General features: G+C 41.4%; 1 protein-coding gene across 5 annotated transcripts in view; it reads right to left on the bottom strand.

Moving 5' to 3' along the window:
- Window positions 1-12,291, bottom strand: part of Trpm7 (transient receptor potential cation channel subfamily M member 7) — a 153,182-nt gene extending 140,891 nt beyond the window's left edge. For all 5 annotated transcript variants that reach the window (XM_045157143.1, XM_004669724.2, XM_045157145.1 and 2 more), the window contains exon 1: window positions 12,028-12,291. In XM_045157143.1, the coding sequence (XP_045013078.1) occupies window positions 12,028-12,030 (3 nt within the window). In that variant the 5' untranslated portion in view covers window positions 12,031-12,291. The remainder of the gene's footprint in view (window positions 1-12,027) is intronic.
- Window positions 12,292-21,444: the final 9,153 nt, after the last annotated feature.

The raw sequence follows: 21,444 nt of genomic DNA, 5'->3' as shown, positions 1-21,444 counted from the left end.
GTACCCATTCTCTCTCTCACTCTCTATCTGCCTCTTTCTCTGTCTGTCACTCTCAAATACATAAATTGAAATAAACAAAAAAAATTTTAAGAAATTCCAGTCTTGGGCTGGTGAGATGGCTTAGCAGTTAAGACACTTGCCTGCGAAGCCAAAGGACCCCAGGACCCACGTAAGCCAGATACACATGGGGGAAAATGCGTCTGGAGTTTGTTTGCAGTGGCTGGAGGCCCTGGCGTGCCCATTCATATCCATATTCGTATTCTCTCCGTCTGTCTCTTTCTCTCTCAAATAAATAAAAAAATAATTTTTTAAAGAATGGGACCCTGAAGTTGACAGGCCTAGTAATCTATTCAAGTTCCTTCACCTACTAAATAAAATCATTTAAAAAATAATGAAATTAAATTTAAAAAATTCCAGTCTTACTGGCCAAAAGAAGCAGAACATCTGGAAAAAGGAAAGGGATGAGAGGGAGACAAGAGAGAATAGAGAGGTGAATATGATCAAAACATATTATATACATGTAAGAAAATGTCATAATGAAACCATTACTATATATAATTCATATATGCTAATAAAAATAAAATCTGAAGAGCCAGAACACCAAGAACAAGTTGATGGGCAATTTTCTGCAAAGGAGGGACATTACAGAAATGAGGCCTAACTGTTGCACATGAACTCTGCACACATTTAGCTGACCCACTGCAATATGGACTAATAGGATAGACTCCCAATATGGACTAATAGGGTAGACTCCCAAGCACCCAGCTGAACAAAATTATAGGTATTTCTGCTGCCTGGTCTAGGAAAGAGAGCTTGGTTGTATAATCAATTTAAACAATGATGGTCTTAGTCTGTGTGGGCTGCAACGAGTACCATAGACTTAGTGGTGTAAATTATAGAAATGTGTTTTCCTCACAGTTCTGACGACTAGAAGTCCAAGATCAAGATGCCAGCAAGACCAGTGTCTGGTGAGGGTTATGTTTTGGACTACAGATAACCACATCCTGTGTGGGGAAGGGAAGGTAGTGCAAGAGTGAGACTGTATGCTGTCTTGTATGACTTCTGAGGACAGTAATATTTCCAGACCAGAACCACATCCTTATGATTCATCTATCCCTCATTACTCCCTAAAGACTCTCAATTACCATCATATTGCAGGTTCCAGCTTCAATGAATTTGAATGAACTCAACATGAATATTTAACTGTAACTACTACTACTTTATAAACAAACCAATACAGTTCAAGGTACTATAAAAGAACCAGTTTCTATCAAGACACAATCCAAAGTAACTAGATATAAGAAGAAACAGAAACTGGGCTTGGTGGTGCATGCCTGCAATCTCAGCACTTGGGAGGCTGAGGCAAGAAAAATATAAAGTTCAAGGCCAGAATGGGCTACATAGCATAAACCTTGTCCCAATCAATCAAAAATTCAGAGTTAACCAATAAGTGAGAATGACACAAATAATAGCCAAGAAAAATAAGGCTTGCCTAAAGAAAATGTTGAAATATATTTGCATTATTTGGTTTCCCCTATTAGTGTCCAATTTATTTGACCTTACGTCACTATTATGGGTCGTCTCAAGTCCTATTCTCAATCTTAATTACCTGTCAACTGCTTAACTAATTAATCAATAAATAGATATTGTTAACAATTCAGATGTGAACCCTTTAAAAGGTTTCTTAAGATACTACTGAGGGGAATCTATACAACAACAGAAGTTGGTAGAAAAGTTAACAGGTATTAAAAGATTAAACTGGGGCTGAAGAGATGGCTCAACAGTTAAGGCACTTGCCTGGGAAGCCTAAGGATCCATGTTCAACTCTCCAGATCACACAAGGCCAGACACACAAAACTGAGGCAAGCACAAGGTGGCACATGCCCAGTAGGTGGCACGAGTGTCTGGAATTTGATTTCAGTGGCTGAGGCCCTGGCATGCCAATTCTCTGTCTCTCAAAAAAAAAAAAAGGACTAATTGCAGAAGTATAAAGTATAAGGGAATTTTGATGAGGTACATGGAAGACTTCAGTTTTATCCAGTTTTGTGTGTGTGTGTGTGTGTGTGTGTGTGTGAGAGAGAGAGAGAGAGAGAGAGAGAGAGAGAGAGAGAGAGAGAGAGAGAGGGTTTTGCTATGTAGCCCAAGCTGGCCTGGCCTACATAGTTCAGGCTGGCCTTGAACTTATGTCAATTCTCCTGCTTCAGCCTTTCAAGTTTTGGGATAACAGGTGTGTGCCACAATGCCTGGCTATAAAGTATTTTATTTTATTTCTTTGTTTTTTAAATATTTTTTGTTCATTTTTTATTTATTTGAGAGCGACAGACACAGGGAGAAAGACAGATAGATGGAGAGAGAATGGGCGTGCCAGGGCTTCCAGCCACTGCAAACGAACTTCAGACTCATGCGCCCCATTGTGCATCTGGCTGACGTGGGACCTGGGGAACTGAGCCTCGAACCGGGGTCCTTAGGCTTCACAGGCAAGCGCTTAACTGCTAAGCCATCTCTCCAGCCCTTATTTTATTTCTTAAACTAGGTTTCTGAAGAATGTTATATACACTGTTTTGTAAATCTGAATTCCATAATTAAAAAGCAACTACCTAGGAACTAAAAATTATTATGTGCTTTTTGTCTTGACACAGGACCTCGCTATGCAGTCCAGGCTGGCACTGAACTTAATGTTCTCCTCCTTCAACCTTACAGTTTACTTTAAAATGATGTGTACTTGAAATCATAAAACATAATTTGAATTTCTAATTTTTAGTCTTTTAGATGAAATATTATTTATTTTTATTTTTGGTTAGCATGCAGTGTTTTCAATATTCACTATGGTATTTTCAAATACAATTTTAGCTGATTCTTCTCCCCACCTTCTCTCCCCAATCTTGCCCTTCTCCCTTCTATTTATGTCTCCGATTTCATTTTTAGTCTTGATTCTTCATTCCCTTAACAAAGTGACTTTCCCCCTCAAAGCAGCAGATCTGTTGAATTAAATGGGTCAACCCACCAGTGATCATTGATAGTTTTCAGGATATACCACACAAATTAATTTGAAAAAGAAAAATTTCTGTATTAGAGAGCATTATCTACTAGAATACCTACACCTCCACATTGTATATAAACCAGATCAATCTACTATCTATGAGTAGTATGACACTATTCTGTTGATTCATTAATAAGTCTCTACACGGGCTGGAGAGATGGCTTAGCGGTTAAGCGCTTGCCTGTGAAGCCTAAGGACCCCGGTTTGAGGCTTGGTTCCCCAGGTCCCACGTTAGCCAGATGCACAAGGGGGCGCACGTGTCTAGAGTTCGTTTGCAGAGGCTGGAAGCTCTGGCGCGCCCATTCTCTCTCTCTCCCTGTGTCTGTCACTCTCAAATAAATAAATTTAAAAAAAAAAAAAAGTCTCTACAGTTTTTTATTTTCCTTTATTTATCTGAGAAAGGGACAGAGGTGCAGAGAGAGAGAGAGAATGGGCGCACCAAGGGCTTCCAGCCACTGCAAACGAACTCCAGGTTGCATGCACCACCTTTTGCCTCTGGCTTATGTAGGTACTCGGGAATCGAACCAAGGTCCTTTGGCTTTGCAGGCAAGCACCTTAACTGCTAACCCATCTCTCCAACCCAGTTTATACAGTTCTTAATATATAATTTATTGTCACAGAATCTGAGTTGTTACTGACTTTTCTACTCTACAAAGAATTCATCTGAATAAGAAGTCTGCATTGTCAAAATAAAAGTCATATAAATTGTAAAAATAACTGTTCCTATTATTAATGCATAAAAAATTTGGCAAAAGGAGAAATTCTACCAGGTTTCATGTCACTGGAAAAAAATACAGCAAAATAAAAACAATGTTTGTGTATATGTATGTAATGTATGAACACAGTACAGATCCACATGCCCTATGCAAGTGTGCAGAGGCCAGAAGGATGTCTGGTGTCCTTTATCACTCTTAAGCCTACTTCCCCTGAGACAGAGTCTCTTCCTGAACACCAAACCTAGGATTCACTTTTTTAGTTAGACCAGCTGACCAGGAAGCACAGTGATCTTTCTGTTTCTACCTCCCTCAACACTGAGTTACAGGCATGGTAACCATGCCTAGCTTTTTACATAGGTACTGGGGGGTTGAACTGAGGTCCTCATGCTTGTGCAACAAGGATCTCCCCAGCCACAATAAAAAGAAAATTTTAAGCAATACATTTTTGAATGATTCCATTTTTACTTAACATTAACATCTTTAACTTGAGAGTACACAAATATATATACCCTTGACTATGAAGCTCAATCTCCAGGTTTCTTTAGTTGGGCAGATCAACAACTACTCCATCACTTAGTAACTTAGTGACTTTTGGCAATCGATTTTGCTTTTCTATTTTTATGTAAATAATAAGAGAAAAAGCAGTATTTATTTTCAGGAGTTTTCTTGAGAGATTATATATATAATTGACATATGTAAAGTATTTAGAATAACCACATCTAAATGCTAACACTTGCTAGCTAATATAGAAACCTGTCTTAGACAAGACAATCTTCTGGGTAACAGTTATGGTAAATTATACTCTTAATAAATCAAGAAGAGCCAGGCATGGTGGCACATGCCTTTAGTCCCAGCACTCAGGAGGCAGAGGTAGGTGGATCACAAGGCTACCCTGAGACTACATAGTGAATTCCAGATCAGCCTGAGCTAAAGAGCAAGACCCCACTTTGGAGAAAAAAAAAAAATCAGTAAGACTTGATTCACCATTAAGAAGTAATGTAAAACTATTTCTCAACTAAAAGAATTAATGTTTCTCCAGTCTCTTCCTTATAGTAACAGTTAGCTCCACTCTCTTTCCTTCTATTTCTAATACACTGTCAAATTCTTAGGAAAGGTAGGTAACTCAGCCTGTTACATTTCACTGCACATCATTCAGTGAACTACGGTCTCAAGGTTGCTAATATATATTTTTTTAAATTTTTATTTATTTATTTATTTGAGAGCGACAGACACAGAGAGAAAGACAGATAGAGGGAGAGAGAGAGAATGGGCGCGCCAGGGCTTCCAGCCTCTGCAAACGAACTCCAGATGCGTGCGCCCCCTTGTGCATCTGGCTAACGTGGGACCTGGGGAACCGAGCCTCGAACCGGGGTCCTTAGGCTTCACAGGCAAGAGCTTAACTGCTAAGCCATCTCTCCAGCCCTCAAGGTTGCTAATATTTGTTAATTTATGCATGTGTGTACATGCACACAGGTGCAACTGGGCCTCTTCCCAACTGCAAATGTGTATCAGACACCTTGCACCACATTTTTTTTGTTTTGTTTTTTGTTTTTTTGAGGCAGGGTCTCACTCTGGCCCAGGCTGATCTAGAATTGGCTATGTCGTCTCAGGGTGGCCTCAAACTCACAGTGATCCACCTACCTCTGCCTCCCAAGTGCTGGGATTAAAGGTGTGTGCCACCAGGCCCATCTTTGCACCACTTTTTGTATCAGGCTTACCCAGTGGCTTGGGAACTGAACTCGGGCTGGCAGTTTTGCAAGCAAGCACATTGAACCCCTGAACCATCTTCCTAGGCCCCAAGGTTGCTAAATTCTTGAGGTATCTTGGTGTAAGAGTCTTTTTCTTCTTTTCCTTGAGTAACTGGGTGCCCAAAGGCTTAGGCTTCCAGCAGCCATGAAAGCTGAATGGTTGAAGTATTAGGTTATTAACATGGTTACAGAATGGTAGGAGACAAAAAGTGTTCCATAGACTTTCATCCTTGTGTTTCCTAAAGTCAAGCACAGGAAAAACTCCTTCACCTTCCACAAACAGAGATGCTTATAAAAGATAGTGACTTTAAATCAGGCATAGCAATATACAACTATAGTCCCATCTACTCAGGAGGCTGAGACAGGAAACTACCTTAGACCCAGGAAGTGGAGACTAGTCTGGGCAATATAACTAGACCCATTCTCAAAAAAAGAAGAAAGGGCTATATGTAACTTGACAAAGATGAGCCAAGTCTGTAAGAATTGCTCTCCTCCAAAACACCAAAATTCTGTTACCAGGATTCTAAAGCTTCTAAATGGTCAAAGAAATAAAAACACTGAGCCAGGCATGGTGGCGCACGCCTTTAATCCCAGCACTTGGGAAGCAGAGGTAGGAGGATAGCCGTGAGTTCGAGGCCACCCTGAGACTACATAATGAATTCCAGGTCAGCCTGAGCTAGAGTCAGACCCTACCTAGAAAAACCAACCCCACCCCCAAAAAATAGACTGAACAAAAGTTAAACAGATATAGAGCAATTTTCTAAATCTAAAATGAACTGAACCTAAGTCAGTAAGTCTCTAAAAGTACTAATTTACTTTAAGGTATAATCAATCCTTTATTATTTTTTGGTCTGTGTGTACATGCATGTGTGCTCATGTGTGAGCACAGGTACCTGTGTGCACATACATATGGAGGCCAGAGTACAACTTCCGGTGTTTTTCTTTCAATCCGTCATCCATCTCTTTCATCCACTTGAAGCTCATAAATCGACTAGAATAACTGAATAGTAAACTTCAGGGATCTACCTGGCTGTTTCCCCAGGAATCAAACTCAAGTCCTCATGCTTGTAAGGCAAATACTTTATACACTGGGCTCTCTCTCCAACCCTCATTCTTAAAAACCAAAAGAGGCTCAACTTGCCAAATCAAATGTTTCATTCACATTCAAACCAATAAAATAAATGCAAAGACCTTTCTAGAAGTCCTTTTGTTTGTTTTGTTTTGTTTTTCAAGGCAGGGTCTTGCTCTAGCTCAGGCTGACCTGGAATTCACTCTGTAGTCTCGGGGTAGCCTCGAACTGATGACACTCCTCCTTCCTCTGCTTCCCAAATGCTGGGATTAAAGGCATGCATTACTACAACCAGCTTAGGTCCTTTTTATGGATCCCCGTGAGGTAGTTCAAATCCTCATAGTCAAATGATACCTATACTTTAAATTCATCTCAACTACACTGAATTTTATTTCTAAGAACCAAATTTAAAATACACATTTAATAGACAAGTCACAGGAACAAAAAAGACTGTACAATTTATTTTTAGGCTAAATATGCTAAAAAGCTCAAAAGAAGAGGAGACAACTAAAATAGTGAATCAATGGCAAAAATCACTAATGACTACAACTAACAGTATTATATGAATGAAAATGAAGGAGAATTTCTCAACTGAGAGTAATAACAGCACAAATTCACTGGTCAATCTTTGTTTTCCTCCCCCAGTGTGGGGTATAGCCCTATGTTAGAACAAAGGAAAAATATCAGAGCAATAGATAAAACATCTATTACCAGTACAATTATCCACCTTCAACTTTCAAATGTTTGTTTCAGTAAACCATTTTAAAACTTTTTTGTATGTGTGGTATTGGGGATTGAACCCAGGACCTCATATATGCTAGGCACTCTACTACTAAACATACCAGTATAAGCATTTTTGTGTTATCTGTGTGCATATATACATCTATTTCTGTATGTGAGAATGCACATGTGTGAAGACCAGAAGCAACATCAAATGTCCTCCTCAATCACTCTTGACCTTGAGATAAGGACTCTCACTGAACCTGGAGCTCATCTATTTAGCTCAATTAGGTAGTCTATGAGCCCCACAGATCCTCCTTCTTTTGCCTCCCCAGCACTGGTATTATAGGTACGTGCCACCATGCCTGAGTTTTACATGGTTGCTGGGCATACAAGCGCACGCCTGCACACTAAGCAATTAACTGAGTACATCTCCTCCCTAGCCCAATAAGCATTTTTTCCCAGTAGGCATTAATGTATGTTTCAAATATTGCTTTCAATTATTATATCTACATATTTTGGACAGTGACTTCAATTATAACATGGTTTCAATGTTACCAAGCTACTAGGAACATATATATATGTGTATTCATATTCAACAAAAATGACCAAGTTCTCCAACTTCTGAAAATCTTAACCCCTTCTTTCTTTCTTCTAGGAGTTATTTCAGACCCTCAACTTACCAGTCTCTTATGAACCTCTTCTCAATTTAACTTCACACCAATTTACCTTGCACACAGTGTTCTTAGGTGGATCCCTAGCATCTCTAAAACAGAACCCAAACTCCTCTGCATGTGGTTTCCTATCTTTATAACAGTCCCACCAATACCATATATGCCATACTCTACTCATTCCAAACTAAGTTCAGCTTCATAGAACAGTCCTCAGAAAAGGTCAGTTTCTAGTTACACTAAAAACCATCAATTCAATGTCTCACCTACTTCCAAGCTAATTCTTTTTTTAAAATTTTTTTTGTTTATTTTTATTTATTTATTTGATAGTGACAGACAGAGAAAGAAAGAGGCAGATAGGGAGAGAAGAGAGAGAATGGGTACGCCAGGGCCTCCAACCACTGCAAACAACTCCAGATGCATGCGCCCCTTGTGCATCTGGCTAACGTGGGTCCTGGGGAACTGAGCCTTGAACCAGGGTCCTTAGGCTTCACAGGCAAGTACTTAACCGCTAAGCCATCTCTCTAGCCCCCAAGCTAATTCTTATTCCTTATTAACTCTGCAAAAAACCTCAACTCTACCATTAGGTCCTTTGCAAGCCTATGCTCACTTTCCTTTCTCTCCAAAGGATTTTATCTACACTTGCCACAGTAATAAACACAAGAGCACCAAACATACCTTTTTCTGTTTTTTTTTGCATAGCCATTTGTCCTTCCAAGTGCCTGTCACAGTAGAAACTAAATGTTTCTTCTATGAAGCAATATTTACATCTTCAATTGGACAACAAGTACATTACTTTATAAATTACTACAGATTGAGTAGATTACTAGATTTGTGTATGGAGCTGGGATGTAGCTCAGTGGCACTGTCTAGCTTATATGAGGTCCTTGGCTCTTTCCCCAGCAGAAAGAGAAAAAAGAGGGAGGGAGAGAGATTGTGTTTGACTTGTTTACCATAACTTTGTCCCTCCATTACCTACCACAGTACTTAGATCAATAAATGACTGATTGCCAAATTTAAAAAAAATGGAAAAAAGTCTAGTAGGTATAAGATTAATTTTTACAGACTGGCTCTACTTAAGTTTTTTTTTAATTTATCTATCTCGGTATTTTGTTTCTTTTGTGCTGTTCTTTAAGTCAAACGGCTATTAAAACTTTTGGTATATGTGCTGCCTAGTTGAGTACTGATTTAAAACTTTTGTTTAATTTTTAGAGGTAGGTCTCACTCTAGCCCAGGCTAACCTGGAATTCACTATGGAGTCTCAGGGTGGCCTTGAACTCATGGAGATCCTCTTTACCTCTTGCCCCCAGAGTGTAGGGATTAAAGGCGTGTGCCACCATACTCAGTCTGATTAAAACTTTTAAAATAGCAAAAATGTATACTGTTTCTTTAAGTGTCAAAGTAGAAACTGATTACCAGAAGCAAATGCCTTTAAGTAACAGTTAACAGTAAGAATTATATGCAGTGTGAATACAATATTTCTAGGTGAATTTTTCTGGTTAGTGTTGATCTTAAACATAAGAAAGCTGAACAAATTCTTTTCAGGGTTTTTTAAAAAAAAATTTTGTTTATGTTTAGTTATTTATTTGAGAGTGACAGAGAAAGAGGCAGATAGTGAGAGAGAGAGAATGGGCACGCCAGGGCCTCCAGCCACTGCAATCGAGCTCCAGATGTCTGCGGCCCCTTGTCTGGCTAACATGGGTCCTGGGGAATTGAGCCTCGAACTGGGGTCCTTAGGCTTCAGAGGCAAGCGCTTAACCGCTAAGCCATCTCTCCAGCCCTGAACAAATTCTTGAATAAAGAAGCTTTTGGGTTTGGTACCAAGGACCAAACCCAGGGCCTTTTGCTTGCTAGGAAAGCACTCATCCATTCAGCTAAATCCCCAACCTCAGAACTCAAGTTTTAAGATGCCCTAAGATTTCACTGCCACACAACTGCAAATTGTAATGAAAACCATACACCTCACAGTCAGGACTTCAGTGTAAAAAAAGAAAAACACTCCTATTTTCCAGTGCTCAAGTGGAACTGTTCTCCTTACAGAACCCACAGGTTTCTGCATGTACAACCAATACCAAGTTCACAGCATGTGCCACAAATGTTTAACCGTTTATATAGCTAAAGCTACAACTTTTGGGAGCTTATCTGCTAATGAAAAGAACATAAATTTAAAGGCAACAGAAATAGAAGAAAATCTGACAACACTATAATTTTGAAGACCAGGTGTAATCGTTTGTAGACTGGATGACACTAAGGACTGAATTTGAGAAGGACACCTAAGATACAACTACGAAATCACATGCTTTCAATAAAAACAAAGAAATCTGCTGCTCACTGGCAATCAGTGAATGGCTTTGATAATGACGCATCTTAATTTCTTCTATAAAAATTTGAAATATATGAAAATATTTTTAAATGTTGAGATGTTCAAATGTACGCTATTCACCAGTGAATGGCTTTGAAAAATGATGCATCTTAATTTCTTTCACAACACATTTGTAATATGAACAAAGGTATGCTATTCACCATCTAAAAAAGAAAAAAAAAATAGGTATCTCCCTGAACAGTAATGAGCAGCTTCCAAAGTGCTTTGATACAACTCTTCAAAGTAATAAACTCAAAACTTTAGCGAAGGGGAAAAGACTTGAACTTTCCTTTTAGCAAAAGCCAGCCAGGTGGCTTATACCTATAATCCTAGTACTAAGGATGTTGAAGTAGACTAATCGCCCATGAATTCGAGGCCATCCTGGGTTACAGTGAGTTCCATGTCGGTCTGGGCTAGAATGAGATCCTGTCTCAAATCATTAGGTAAAGCCAGGTGTGGTAGTGTAGTGTACACCTGTAATCACAGCTCTGTCTGTAACCCCAGCACTCCACAGGCGGAGGAAGGAGGATTCGGAATTCAGAGGATAGCATTGGCTACAACAGCAAGTTCCAGGCCAGCCTAGGTTACATGACAAAAATAATAACTAGGAAAAAGGTGAAATGATTGTGTTGGATTTATTACCAAAAAGGTAGAAGATAGGCTGTATACTCAAAGTCTAACATCACATGTATTTTATAAGCAAGATCCTGGGTTCAGTTTGGGAAAGCGGTTGAAATTAGCTGCCTGGAGCAAAGTAAACGCGCCAGACTTCAGCGGGGGTGGATAACAGGGGCGGGGGGGGGGGGGGGGACTGTTTGCAGAAAGCTTAACAAGTTAACCTATCGACTAGACCCTGCTCAAGTTCTTGAACTAAATGACTTTATTGTAAGAAATCTTCTTGGGGGGGCTGGAGAGATGGTTTAGCGGTTAAGCGCTTGCCTGTGAAGCCTAAGGACCCCGGTTCGAGGCTCAACTACCCAGGACCCACGTTAGCCAGATGCACAAGGGGGCGCAACGCATCTGGAATTCGTTTGCAGTGGCTGGAGGCCCTGGCGCGCCCATTCGCTCTCTCTCTCTCTCTGTTTGCCTCTTTCTCTCTCTGTCTGTTGCTCTCAAATAAATAAATAATTAAAAAGAATTAAAAAAAAAGAAAGAAATCTTCTTGGTCCCTGGCCTTTAACAAACAAAAAAGTTCTCTCAAAAGCTGCAATGCACCGCCTCCTTGCAGTCTGCACCTACAGTTCAGATCTCTGCCTAGGACAACAGATGAAATAGTAGCTCCCCCTGACTGGGGCAACACATCGTGTGCCCACGGGAAGCCCCCTCTCCACGATACCTTAGCTTTTGCTACGGAAAATGCCAAGCCACATCCACCCGCACCGTCGCCTCGCCGGGGCTCCAGGACAGACGTGTTACCTGTAGAGTGCCCGCTGCGCAGCACCTAGGGCACCGCTCCAAACCCGTGTCCTCTCCCTTTCTCCTCCAGCCAGCCCGCCCGCTCCCTCCCGCGCCACGGTGAACTTTAACAGAGCTCGGGGCTCCCTTATCGGCCAGCGGCTGGCGCCGGCGGGACCGCGCTCCCGGGGGATGCGGAGCTCGCGCAGGGCGGCGCTGGGCGAGGGGCCTCGGGAGCCGCGGCTCGGCCCGGGGCTTCGCGCGCCCGGCCACCTCCCGCCCCGCCGGGCCTGCGCGGGTCCGTACCATTCTCCTCACGGGGCAGACTCCGGAAGGGCAGCAACTCCACCTCCTCCTCCTCCGCGGCCTGTAGCCATCTATCGGGAAGCGTCTGTGGAGGCGGCAGCAGAAGCCGCCGGACGAGGACAGCCCAGGGAAACCTTCTCAGAACTAACTCAGCTCCGGCGCTAGCAGCAGAAGTCGAGTCTTTCATAATTGTGCGACCAACTCTGCCGGGTGACTGGCCACAGGGACGCACCCGCGCCCGCCTCCGCCGGCGACGGGGCTGAAGACAGACCACGTGAGGGGCGCGTCGTTTGCGTCGCCACCCGGCCGGGTCACGTGAAGGGCGCGCGCTCCCGCCAGGCCCTGCCGACTCCAGCGCGGCGTGCGCGCCGGGCACGCGCTCCGCTGCCTCGCCGGCCGCGTGCCTCCGCGCCCGCTCCTACGTGCGCGGCGCGCGGCTAGCGGGTGTCGCACTGACGTCTGCGCCGGCTACCGCAGCGGAACCTGTGGGTGAAGGTGCTGGGCCTGCGGAGCCAGCCTGGAGCGGCGCCCGGTTCTGCCTGCGCCGCAGGAGGCGCAGAGGCCTTAAACAACACCCCCGCCTCTCCCAAAATGCAGAAGGAGCTGCTTTTTCTTGTTTTTTTCTGTCACTGAAAATTTTCTCTAACGATAGGACCATCCGTTCCTCAGGAAAAACAGACCCAGAAATAATATCTAATAATATCTCCTTACACCTTCTGAATCAAAGTGTGTGGATTGTTGGAATACATGCCTATCTATTTCCTTTGCTATAACGCTAGAGCACTTGGTTTTGGTTGTTTGTGGTTTTCTGGGTTATTTTTTTCCCTATCTACTCAAGGCCACAATCTGTTTTTTGTTTGTAACAGGGTCTCATGTAGCCTAGGCTTCTGGCCTGGAACTCGGTAAGTAGCTAACGCTAACCTTAAATTCCTGATTCTCCTGACTGGCCTTCCAAGGTGCTGACAGCACATGCTTGGATGACCCTGTCCAGGTGTGGAGGCACATTCCTGTAATCCCAGCCTTCAGGATGACTGCAGTGAGTTTCACACCATCCAGGGTTAGAGTGACACCTTGTCTCAAGAAAACAAAACCTGGGGCTGGAGAGATGTTTTAGCCCTTAAGGCATTTGTCTGTGAAGCCAAAGGACCCAAGTTCGATTCTCCAGGTCCCATATAAACCAGATGCATAAGGTGGCACATGCGTCTGGAGTGAGTTTGTAGTGGCTAGAGGCCATAGTGCGCCCCTTCATTTTCGTGCTCGCTCGCTCTGGCTTTCTCTCTCCCTCTCTCTCTCCCTCCCTCCCTCTGTAAGAACTAGATGAAAAAAAAAAAACTGCTTTCCACATATCTTTCTGCTCCTGGAGACTTGAGGAGTTGCTTAATCTGACTGTGATCTACCTCTAATTTATCTCTCTTCCACTCTCTCTTTTTAATTTCTCGAGGTAAGGCTTCCAGCCCAGGTAAACCTGGAATTCGCTATGTAGTCTCAGGCTGGCCTTGAACTCCAGCAGTATTCCTACCTCTGCCTCCTGAGTGCTAGGATTAAAACTGTGTGCCACCATGCCCCGCTTCCCCCCTCCCCCCACCGAAGACAAAAAGGTATGGAAGCATTTGGAAATAACAGAAAAAAAAAACTATAATGCACAAAAACTCTGTATAATTGGATATCAATTATCAAGGCTCTTAGCATCCACCAATCATGCTATGTCAATGGGATTTCTGCCTTATTCTTTTGCCCCACTTTCCTACCAAAAATATTTATTCAAGAATGGTGATGTACAATAATTTGCATATGTATAATGTGTTACTATATAACACATGTATACACTCATGGAGTCATAACCACAAACAAGATAGTGGACCTATTCTCTTTGTAATCTCTCTATCCTGTCTTTCCCACCATATTGCTACATCTGCAGTTGTCCCTTAGTATCCAAGAGCATTGGTTCCAGGATCCCCATACCCATAACAAAACCAGCAGTTCCTTATACAAAATGACATGTTACTTGCATATAACATATGCATGCCCTCCCATATACATTCATGTGAATGCTATATAAATATTTGTTAAAATGTATTTCTTTAAAGAATAGTTTAAAAGCTATGTACATGTCAGTACAGGTGGAATTTTATTTTCAAATATTTTCCATGGTTGGTTGACTCCATAGGTATGGAATCTATTGATGGGAAAGCCAACTGCACTCACTTTCTTTGTCATTATACATTAGTTTATATGTGTTAAAGTTTTTGTACAATATGTACTTTTGTTGTTTTGGTCAGGCTTTATACTGCATAGTCATTACCTCTCAAATATTATGACCCACAGTTCACTGAGGCAGGACTCAGGACTTCAACAAATCTGATCCAACCACTGTTTCTCTAATAAGCTTTGATGGTGTTTGTAAACAATCGTTAGTCAATCCCCTAGTATTGGGTACTCCCTTCCCATCTGGCAGGTCCAGCAGGAGCAGGGTTTAAAGATGTTTTAATATATATGTCATAATAAATTGCCAATCCCTTGGGGAAGGGATTTATACATGCATTCAATTCATGCTTATCTTTTAGATTTCAACTGGGCCTACACATTTCCTGCCCTCAGGGACTTTATAATCTAGAAGGTGGTGACAAACCAGAAAATCAGAATACAATGAAATGAAAGTACTTTGCTTCCCTAGAGCTGTGTAACTCTGGCCTTAGACCCACAATAGAAAGTAAACAAGGTGAGATCCTTAACAATCTCCACAATTCTGATCAACTGGTAAACAAAGTGGGAATGGGAACAGGATTTATCCATAACTGAGCTACTCAAAACAAATTCCTTCACTTTCAGGTGTTCAGACAGCCTTGAAGTTTATACATGTCCACCAGCAATCATTCTATAGAGAAATTTATTAACTTCAAAATATGTATTGAGCGCCTAAAAATATGTCAGGAACAGTTGTATTCAATGTCGATGATGAACAAGATTTATATGTTCAATGTTTTGGAAAATGTTTTGTAACTCTATCCACTCGCATGCTTTTCTTTAGGGGCACCATTTCCATTTTGGCCAATGGTATTGTATTATTTCACTATATCTGTTTCGCTAGATTACATACTCATTCTCCTTCCATGTCCTTGTTGAATTACTTACAATCCCAGAAACATTTACTATTGTCCTCTGTTCAAAGCACACAAAGTACTATGAAAATAAAAAAAAAAATGAAGCCAGAGCTTGTGGTACATGCCTATAATCCCAGTATTAGTAAGTGAAGGTAGAAGGACTGTAGTTCAAGGGCAGTCTCAGCTATATAGTGAGTTGGAGGCTAGCTTGTATGAGACTCTGCTCAAAAAACAAAAAGATGGAGAAATGGCTCAGTGTTTAAAGGTGCTTGCTTGCAAATCCTGATGATCTAGGTTTGAGTCTTCAGTACCCATGTAAAGCCAGATGCACAAAGTGGCACATGTATCTAGAGTTTGTTTGCAGTGGCAGGAGGCCCTGCAACACCCATATATTTACTCTCTCTCTCTCTCTCTCCCCTCCCCCCCCCCCGTCTCCTTCTTTGTCTCTCATAAATACATACATTTTTAAAGAAGGGGGCTGGGGAGATGGCTTAGTCAGTAAAGTACAAGCATGAAGTCCAGAGTTTAGGTCCTCAGCACCCACGCAGAAATGATAGGGATCAGCGTGCCTACAGCAAAATGGGAAGCAGAGACGAGAATCCCTGAAAGTTCATGGACTAGCTAGTCTTGTATAGGTACAGGCAAACAACATGAGATATTGCATCCCTCAGGAGCTAGGGAGATGACTCTGCAGTAAAAGGCATTTGTTTACAAAGCCTGCCAGCCTGTGTTCAATTCCCCAGCACCCACATAAAGCCACTTGAGGGCTCATTTGCAGTGGCAAGAGATCCTGTCTCAAAGAAGGTTGACCATAGAGAATGCCTCTGACCTTCACACATGTACACACACACTTGTCAATAAATAAATAATTTTTCCATGTAGAGTCTTGCTGTAGCCCAGGCTAACCTAGAATTCACCAGGTAGCCACAGGCTGGCCTCAGACTCACAGTGATCCTCCTACCTTTGCTTCCCAAATGCTGGGATTAAAGTTTGCACCACCATGTCCAGCTAAAATAATTTTCTTTAAAAAGATATCCTGCCTCAAACAAAATGGATGGTAAGGACTGATTACCAAGGTTGTTTTCTCGCCTCCACTCACATGTGCACCTGCATTCCCACACAAACACATACACCCCTTACACACACAAAGATTTTTTTTTTTTTTAATACTGAGCTTGATGGTATGCTTCTGTAATATCATTACTGGGGAGGTACAGACAGGAACATCTCTAGAGCCTGCTGGCTAGCTTGCCTAACCAAATCAGTGAGCTCCAAGATCAGTGAAAGACCCTGTCTCAAAGACAGGCAGAGAGGAAAATAAGGTAGTCAGCAATAGAGGAAGACACCAAATGCCAGACTTGCTCCATATACATGTGCACCTCCCCCCCACACATGTGCCCATCAGCATATATAAACATATATGTACATACACATAAAAAAACTTACGCAAAAACGAAAAGGCATGACACAGTACCAACTCTTAGATTCTTAGTTCTCAGTCTAGTGCATAACAATCTCAACCTCAAAGGAGTAGAATCATCCTTGAAGTGCAAATAGTTTCAAGGGGCTGGCGGGATGGCTTAGCAAATAATGCGTTTGCCTGCAAAGCCAAAAGACCCAGGTTTGATTCCCCTGGACCCATGTTAGCTAAATGCACACGTTTGGAGTTTGTTTTCAGTGGCTAGAGGCCCTGGCACGCCCATTCTCTCTCTCTCCCTCTTTCTCTGTCAAATAAATAAATAAAAATTATTAAAAAAAGAAATGGGGACATGAAATCATTTCCTTTTATATATATAAAGCACAAATAGACATACAGTGTGTGATGGTTGGGATGTGGATTGTATCCTAAGGATCTACGTGTTGGGAGCTTGGTCCTCAGTGTGTTGGGAGGTAGGATCTACAAGAGATAGAACCTGGTGGGAGGTTCTTAAATCACTTGAGATACTTCAGAAGGGAATGCTGGTTTTTGGAGTGAGTTCTTGAAATAGTGAGTTGTTACAGAAGCCTGAACCTGGCCCCTATGTCAGTCTCTGACTTCCATTATCTTACTCCTATACATGTTCCTGCCATTGCTGTCTTTCATGTGATACAGTTGAGAGGACTCAGGAAACCTGACTGCCATGACCTTGATGTTCCAATACTATGAACAAAGAGCTGGGGGTTGTTCAATGGAAGAGAGCATGTATATCCTGATAAGATATATCTCTAAAGAAACAAAAGACTATGAGATGAATAAATAAATCTCCTTTTCTTTATAAGTAGGCTACCTTAAGACCATGCCTCAAAAACAAACAAAAAAGTACACATGATAAAGAACTGAGACCTGGGCTGGAGAGATGGCTTAGCGGTTAAGCGCTTGCCTGTGAAGCCTAAGGACCCCGGTTCGAGGCTCAGTTCCCCAGGGATGCACAAGGGGGTGCATGCGTCTGGAGTTCGTTTGCAGAGACTGGAAGCCCTGGCGTGCCCATTCTCTCTCTCTCCCTCTATCTGTCTTTCTCTCTGTGTCTGTCACTCTCAAATAAATAAATTAAAAATTAAAAAAAAAAAAAGAACTGAGACCTTCTGTGAATAGCCTGTGCCATTTTGCTAACCATGTGGGTCATGCACACCTTCAGCCTGCAACATAATAAATGGAGTCCTAGCTGACATCTAATAAATGCTATAAAACTCTGAGACAGAATCAGCTAAGCTGTTCTCAATATCCTGACCTTAAGGACTAAGAAAAATTCTGTCCACTAATGTTTTAAGCCACTGTGATTCTGGATAATTTGCCATCTTCCCAGTCTGTAGGAGCCTCTTTTTGTGTTCTCATTATATATTGTATCTTCTCTATTATACCATTCATTTCTTTTCACTTTAATTATGAACTCACTTGCCAATACCCCACCAGTATATCCCAGTCCAGCACTTGGTGACACATACTTATTAGGCATTTGTTAAAGAAACAAACCCTCTAATAAGCCACAATCTAAACATGCAACTTTATCTTCCAATTCTGTCATATAAGGTATACTGTTAAAATAAGATAATATGCTGTTCCCATGCAACAGAGGGTAACATGAGATGGAGCACAAAATGGAAATCTGTATTACCATAAGGTTTTGTTTAATCCTTCAGCCATTTATTTGCTCAATATAACTGTTGAATTTCCACATAGACTACACATGTTACTCTAGGTTACGCCCTTGCATGTCTCAGGCCTCATGTTATTGTTTGTATATTTCTTGAAATGTTTTGTCCTGAACCTGAATGACTAGAATGGTCTTAACTTTTAAGTGTCTAATTCCCACTGTTCCAGGCATAATAGAGACAACTATGACAGAGTCTCGAAGAAAGTGGAGGTCGAGCCTAGGAAGATGACTCAGTGGGTACTTGCTGTGCCAGCATGAATTTGGATCCACAGCACATACATGGTAGTATGTGCCTATAATACTAGCACTGTGGAGGTAGAGACAGGAGGATCCCTGAGGCTTGCAGAATAGATTTACTGAGCCAATTGGTGAACTCTAGACTTAATGAGAGACCTTATCTCAAAAGTGAGTGTGTAATTAAAAAAAAAAGCATGAATGAAATAAAAAGTGAGTATGTAAGATATTCAATGTCTCAACATGCACACACACACATGAATACACACATGCATATGAAAAAAACAGAAGTAAGAGAAATTCTTGAATTTTTCTCACAAAAGCAACTCCTTAAATATCAGTTTCCTGGGGCTGGGGAGATGGCTAAGTGTTTGAAAGTGCTTGCTTGCAGAGCCTATTAGCCTTGGTCCAATTCTCCAGCCACCCATGTAAAGTTACATTGACTGTTCCTTTGCAGGGGAAAGAGACCCTGGCATGTGTGCACATGTACACACACACTCACACACAAATAATTAAAAAAATATATCAGCTTCCTACCACTATTCATATCCTTTGAAAAGTCTTTGTATATTGCCATGGCATACATCTTCAGTTTAAGGATTATTGCTTAGAACACTTAGATTACCCTCTTCTCTTAATGTCTCAACCTACTGGCATATGCACAAATTTGTTGCAGAAAAGTATTATAGTATAGCCAATGAATAATTGCCAAGCAAATTTTTTTATGGATAAAATCATCTAGGAAAATAAGTAATTAATATTTGAAGTAAAATGCAATATTTATATATTTATTATATTAATGAAATACTTAAGTATAAATCTAACATAATATGTATAAGGTTTTTTGTTTTTTTTGTTGTTGTTGTTGTTATTTTTGTTTTTAGAGGTAGGGTCTCGCTCTAGCTCAGGCTGACCTGGAATTAACTATGTCGTCTTAGGGTGGCCTCAAACTCAAGGCAATCCTCCTACCTCTGCCTCCCAAGCGCTGGGATTAAAGGTGTGCGCCACCACACTTGGCATGTATAAGGTTTATAAGAAGAAAACTGAAAAAAGCTTTTTTTTTTAATGTTTTTTTAAAATTATTTATTTATTTGAGAGCGATAGACACAGAGAGAAAGACAGAGGGAGAGAGAGAGAATGGGCGCGCCAGGGCTTCCAGCCTCTGCAAACGAACTCCAGACGCGTGCGCCCCCTTGTGCATCTGGCTAACGTGGGATCTGGGGAACCGAGCCTCGAACCGGGGTCCTTAGGCTTCACAGGCAAGCGCTTAACCGCTAAGCCATCTCTCCAGCCCAAAAGCTTTTTATAATATAAATCATAGAATCTCTAAATGGAGAGCCATTGTACCAAAATGGATAAGAAGATTCAATATTACTGAGAAATCAGTTCTTTCTGACTTAAACAACAGATTCAGTGCAATGTCAAGCAAAATGTTGGCAAGTTATTTTACAAATACTAATAAACTGATTCTAAAGCTGACATAGACAGAGAACATCCAAAGAATAATTAACAAAATAGGGGCTGGGGAGTGTATAAAGCATTTGCTGCTAACACCAAGTACCTGAGTACCCTACATCCCATGTAAAAAGCCAGATGTTATGGGAGACAGAGAAAGAGAATTTCCGAGAAGTTTGGAAGCTCGTGGCCAAGAATACAAGAATAAGTACAGCAAGCCCATGTACTGGCACGCGCGTACTTTCTCTCCCCCACCCCCCCTCTCTCTCTCACACACACACACACACGTTAATAAATTATAAACAGCTGGGTGTGGTGGTGCACGCCTTTAATCCCAGCACTTGGGAGGCAGAGGTAGGAGGATCGCCATGAGCTCGAGGCCATCCTGAGACTACATAATGAATTCCAGGTCAGCCTGAGCTAGAGTAAAACCCTACCTCGAAAAACCAAAAAATAAAGTATAAGCAAAAATAAAGGGAAAGACCAGCATGATAATGCTAGATTTCAACACTTAACTAAGCTAAGCTGCAGTAATTAAGACCATGTATTGACAAAATAATGTATCAATGTAACAAAATAGAGGGCTAAGAAATAGGCACACACAAATAGCCACAATGGAAAAAGAAAGAGGAGAGAGAATTGGCTTTGCAACAAAATGGAAATAATTAGATATCCACAAGGCACACATCCTATACCCTTTACAGTAATTAAATCTGAAAAAGAAGGCAAACATATGAACATTTATTTCATGAAAACATATGGCTGGTAAATAAGCCTATGAAAAGATGTTCAACATGATTTTCCCCTTAGAGGATTGCAAATCAAGACAAAAAGGGGAAAGACTATAGACCTATTAGACTGGTCAAATGCAAAACACCTACAATACCAAATGCTGGCAGGGGTGCAAAGCAAAAAAAACCTCTCATTCATTGCTAGTAGCAACAGCCCTTTGGAAGACATTTTCTTCATGCATGAAACATGCTCTTATAATACAGTGATATATATATGTATACATATATATATGTGTGCACACACACACACACACACACACACACACACACACATATTAGTTTTTTGAGGTAGGGTCTTACTATAGCCCAGGTTGACCTGGAATTCACTATGTAGTCTCAGAATAGCCTTGAACACACTGTGGTCTTCCTACCTCTGTCTCCCAAGTACTGGGATTAAAGGCGTGTGCCACCACACCCGGCTTGTTCCTTGATATTTACCCAAACAATTCAATTTGAAAAGTTATATGCACATAGAATTCTCCCCCCATAAATTCTTATCTTTTAAAAATATTTTATTTTTATTTATTAATTATACAGAGAAAGAGAGAGAGAATGGACATGGCAGGGCCTCCAGCCACTGCAAACGAATTCCATATACATGGGCCCCCTTGTGCATTTGGCTAATGTGGGTTCTGGGGAATTGAACCTGGGTCCTTTGGCTTTGCAGGCAAATGCTTTAACCACTAAACAATTCCTCCAGCCCAT

This window comes from Jaculus jaculus, chromosome 8 (assembly GCF_020740685.1).
Source record: "Jaculus jaculus isolate mJacJac1 chromosome 8, mJacJac1.mat.Y.cur, whole genome shotgun sequence".
In the NCBI taxonomy this organism is placed as follows: domain Eukaryota; kingdom Metazoa; phylum Chordata; class Mammalia; order Rodentia; family Dipodidae; genus Jaculus; species Jaculus jaculus.
Note: the sequence above shows the minus strand (reverse complement) of the source record. Positions and strands in the feature narration are given on the sequence as shown.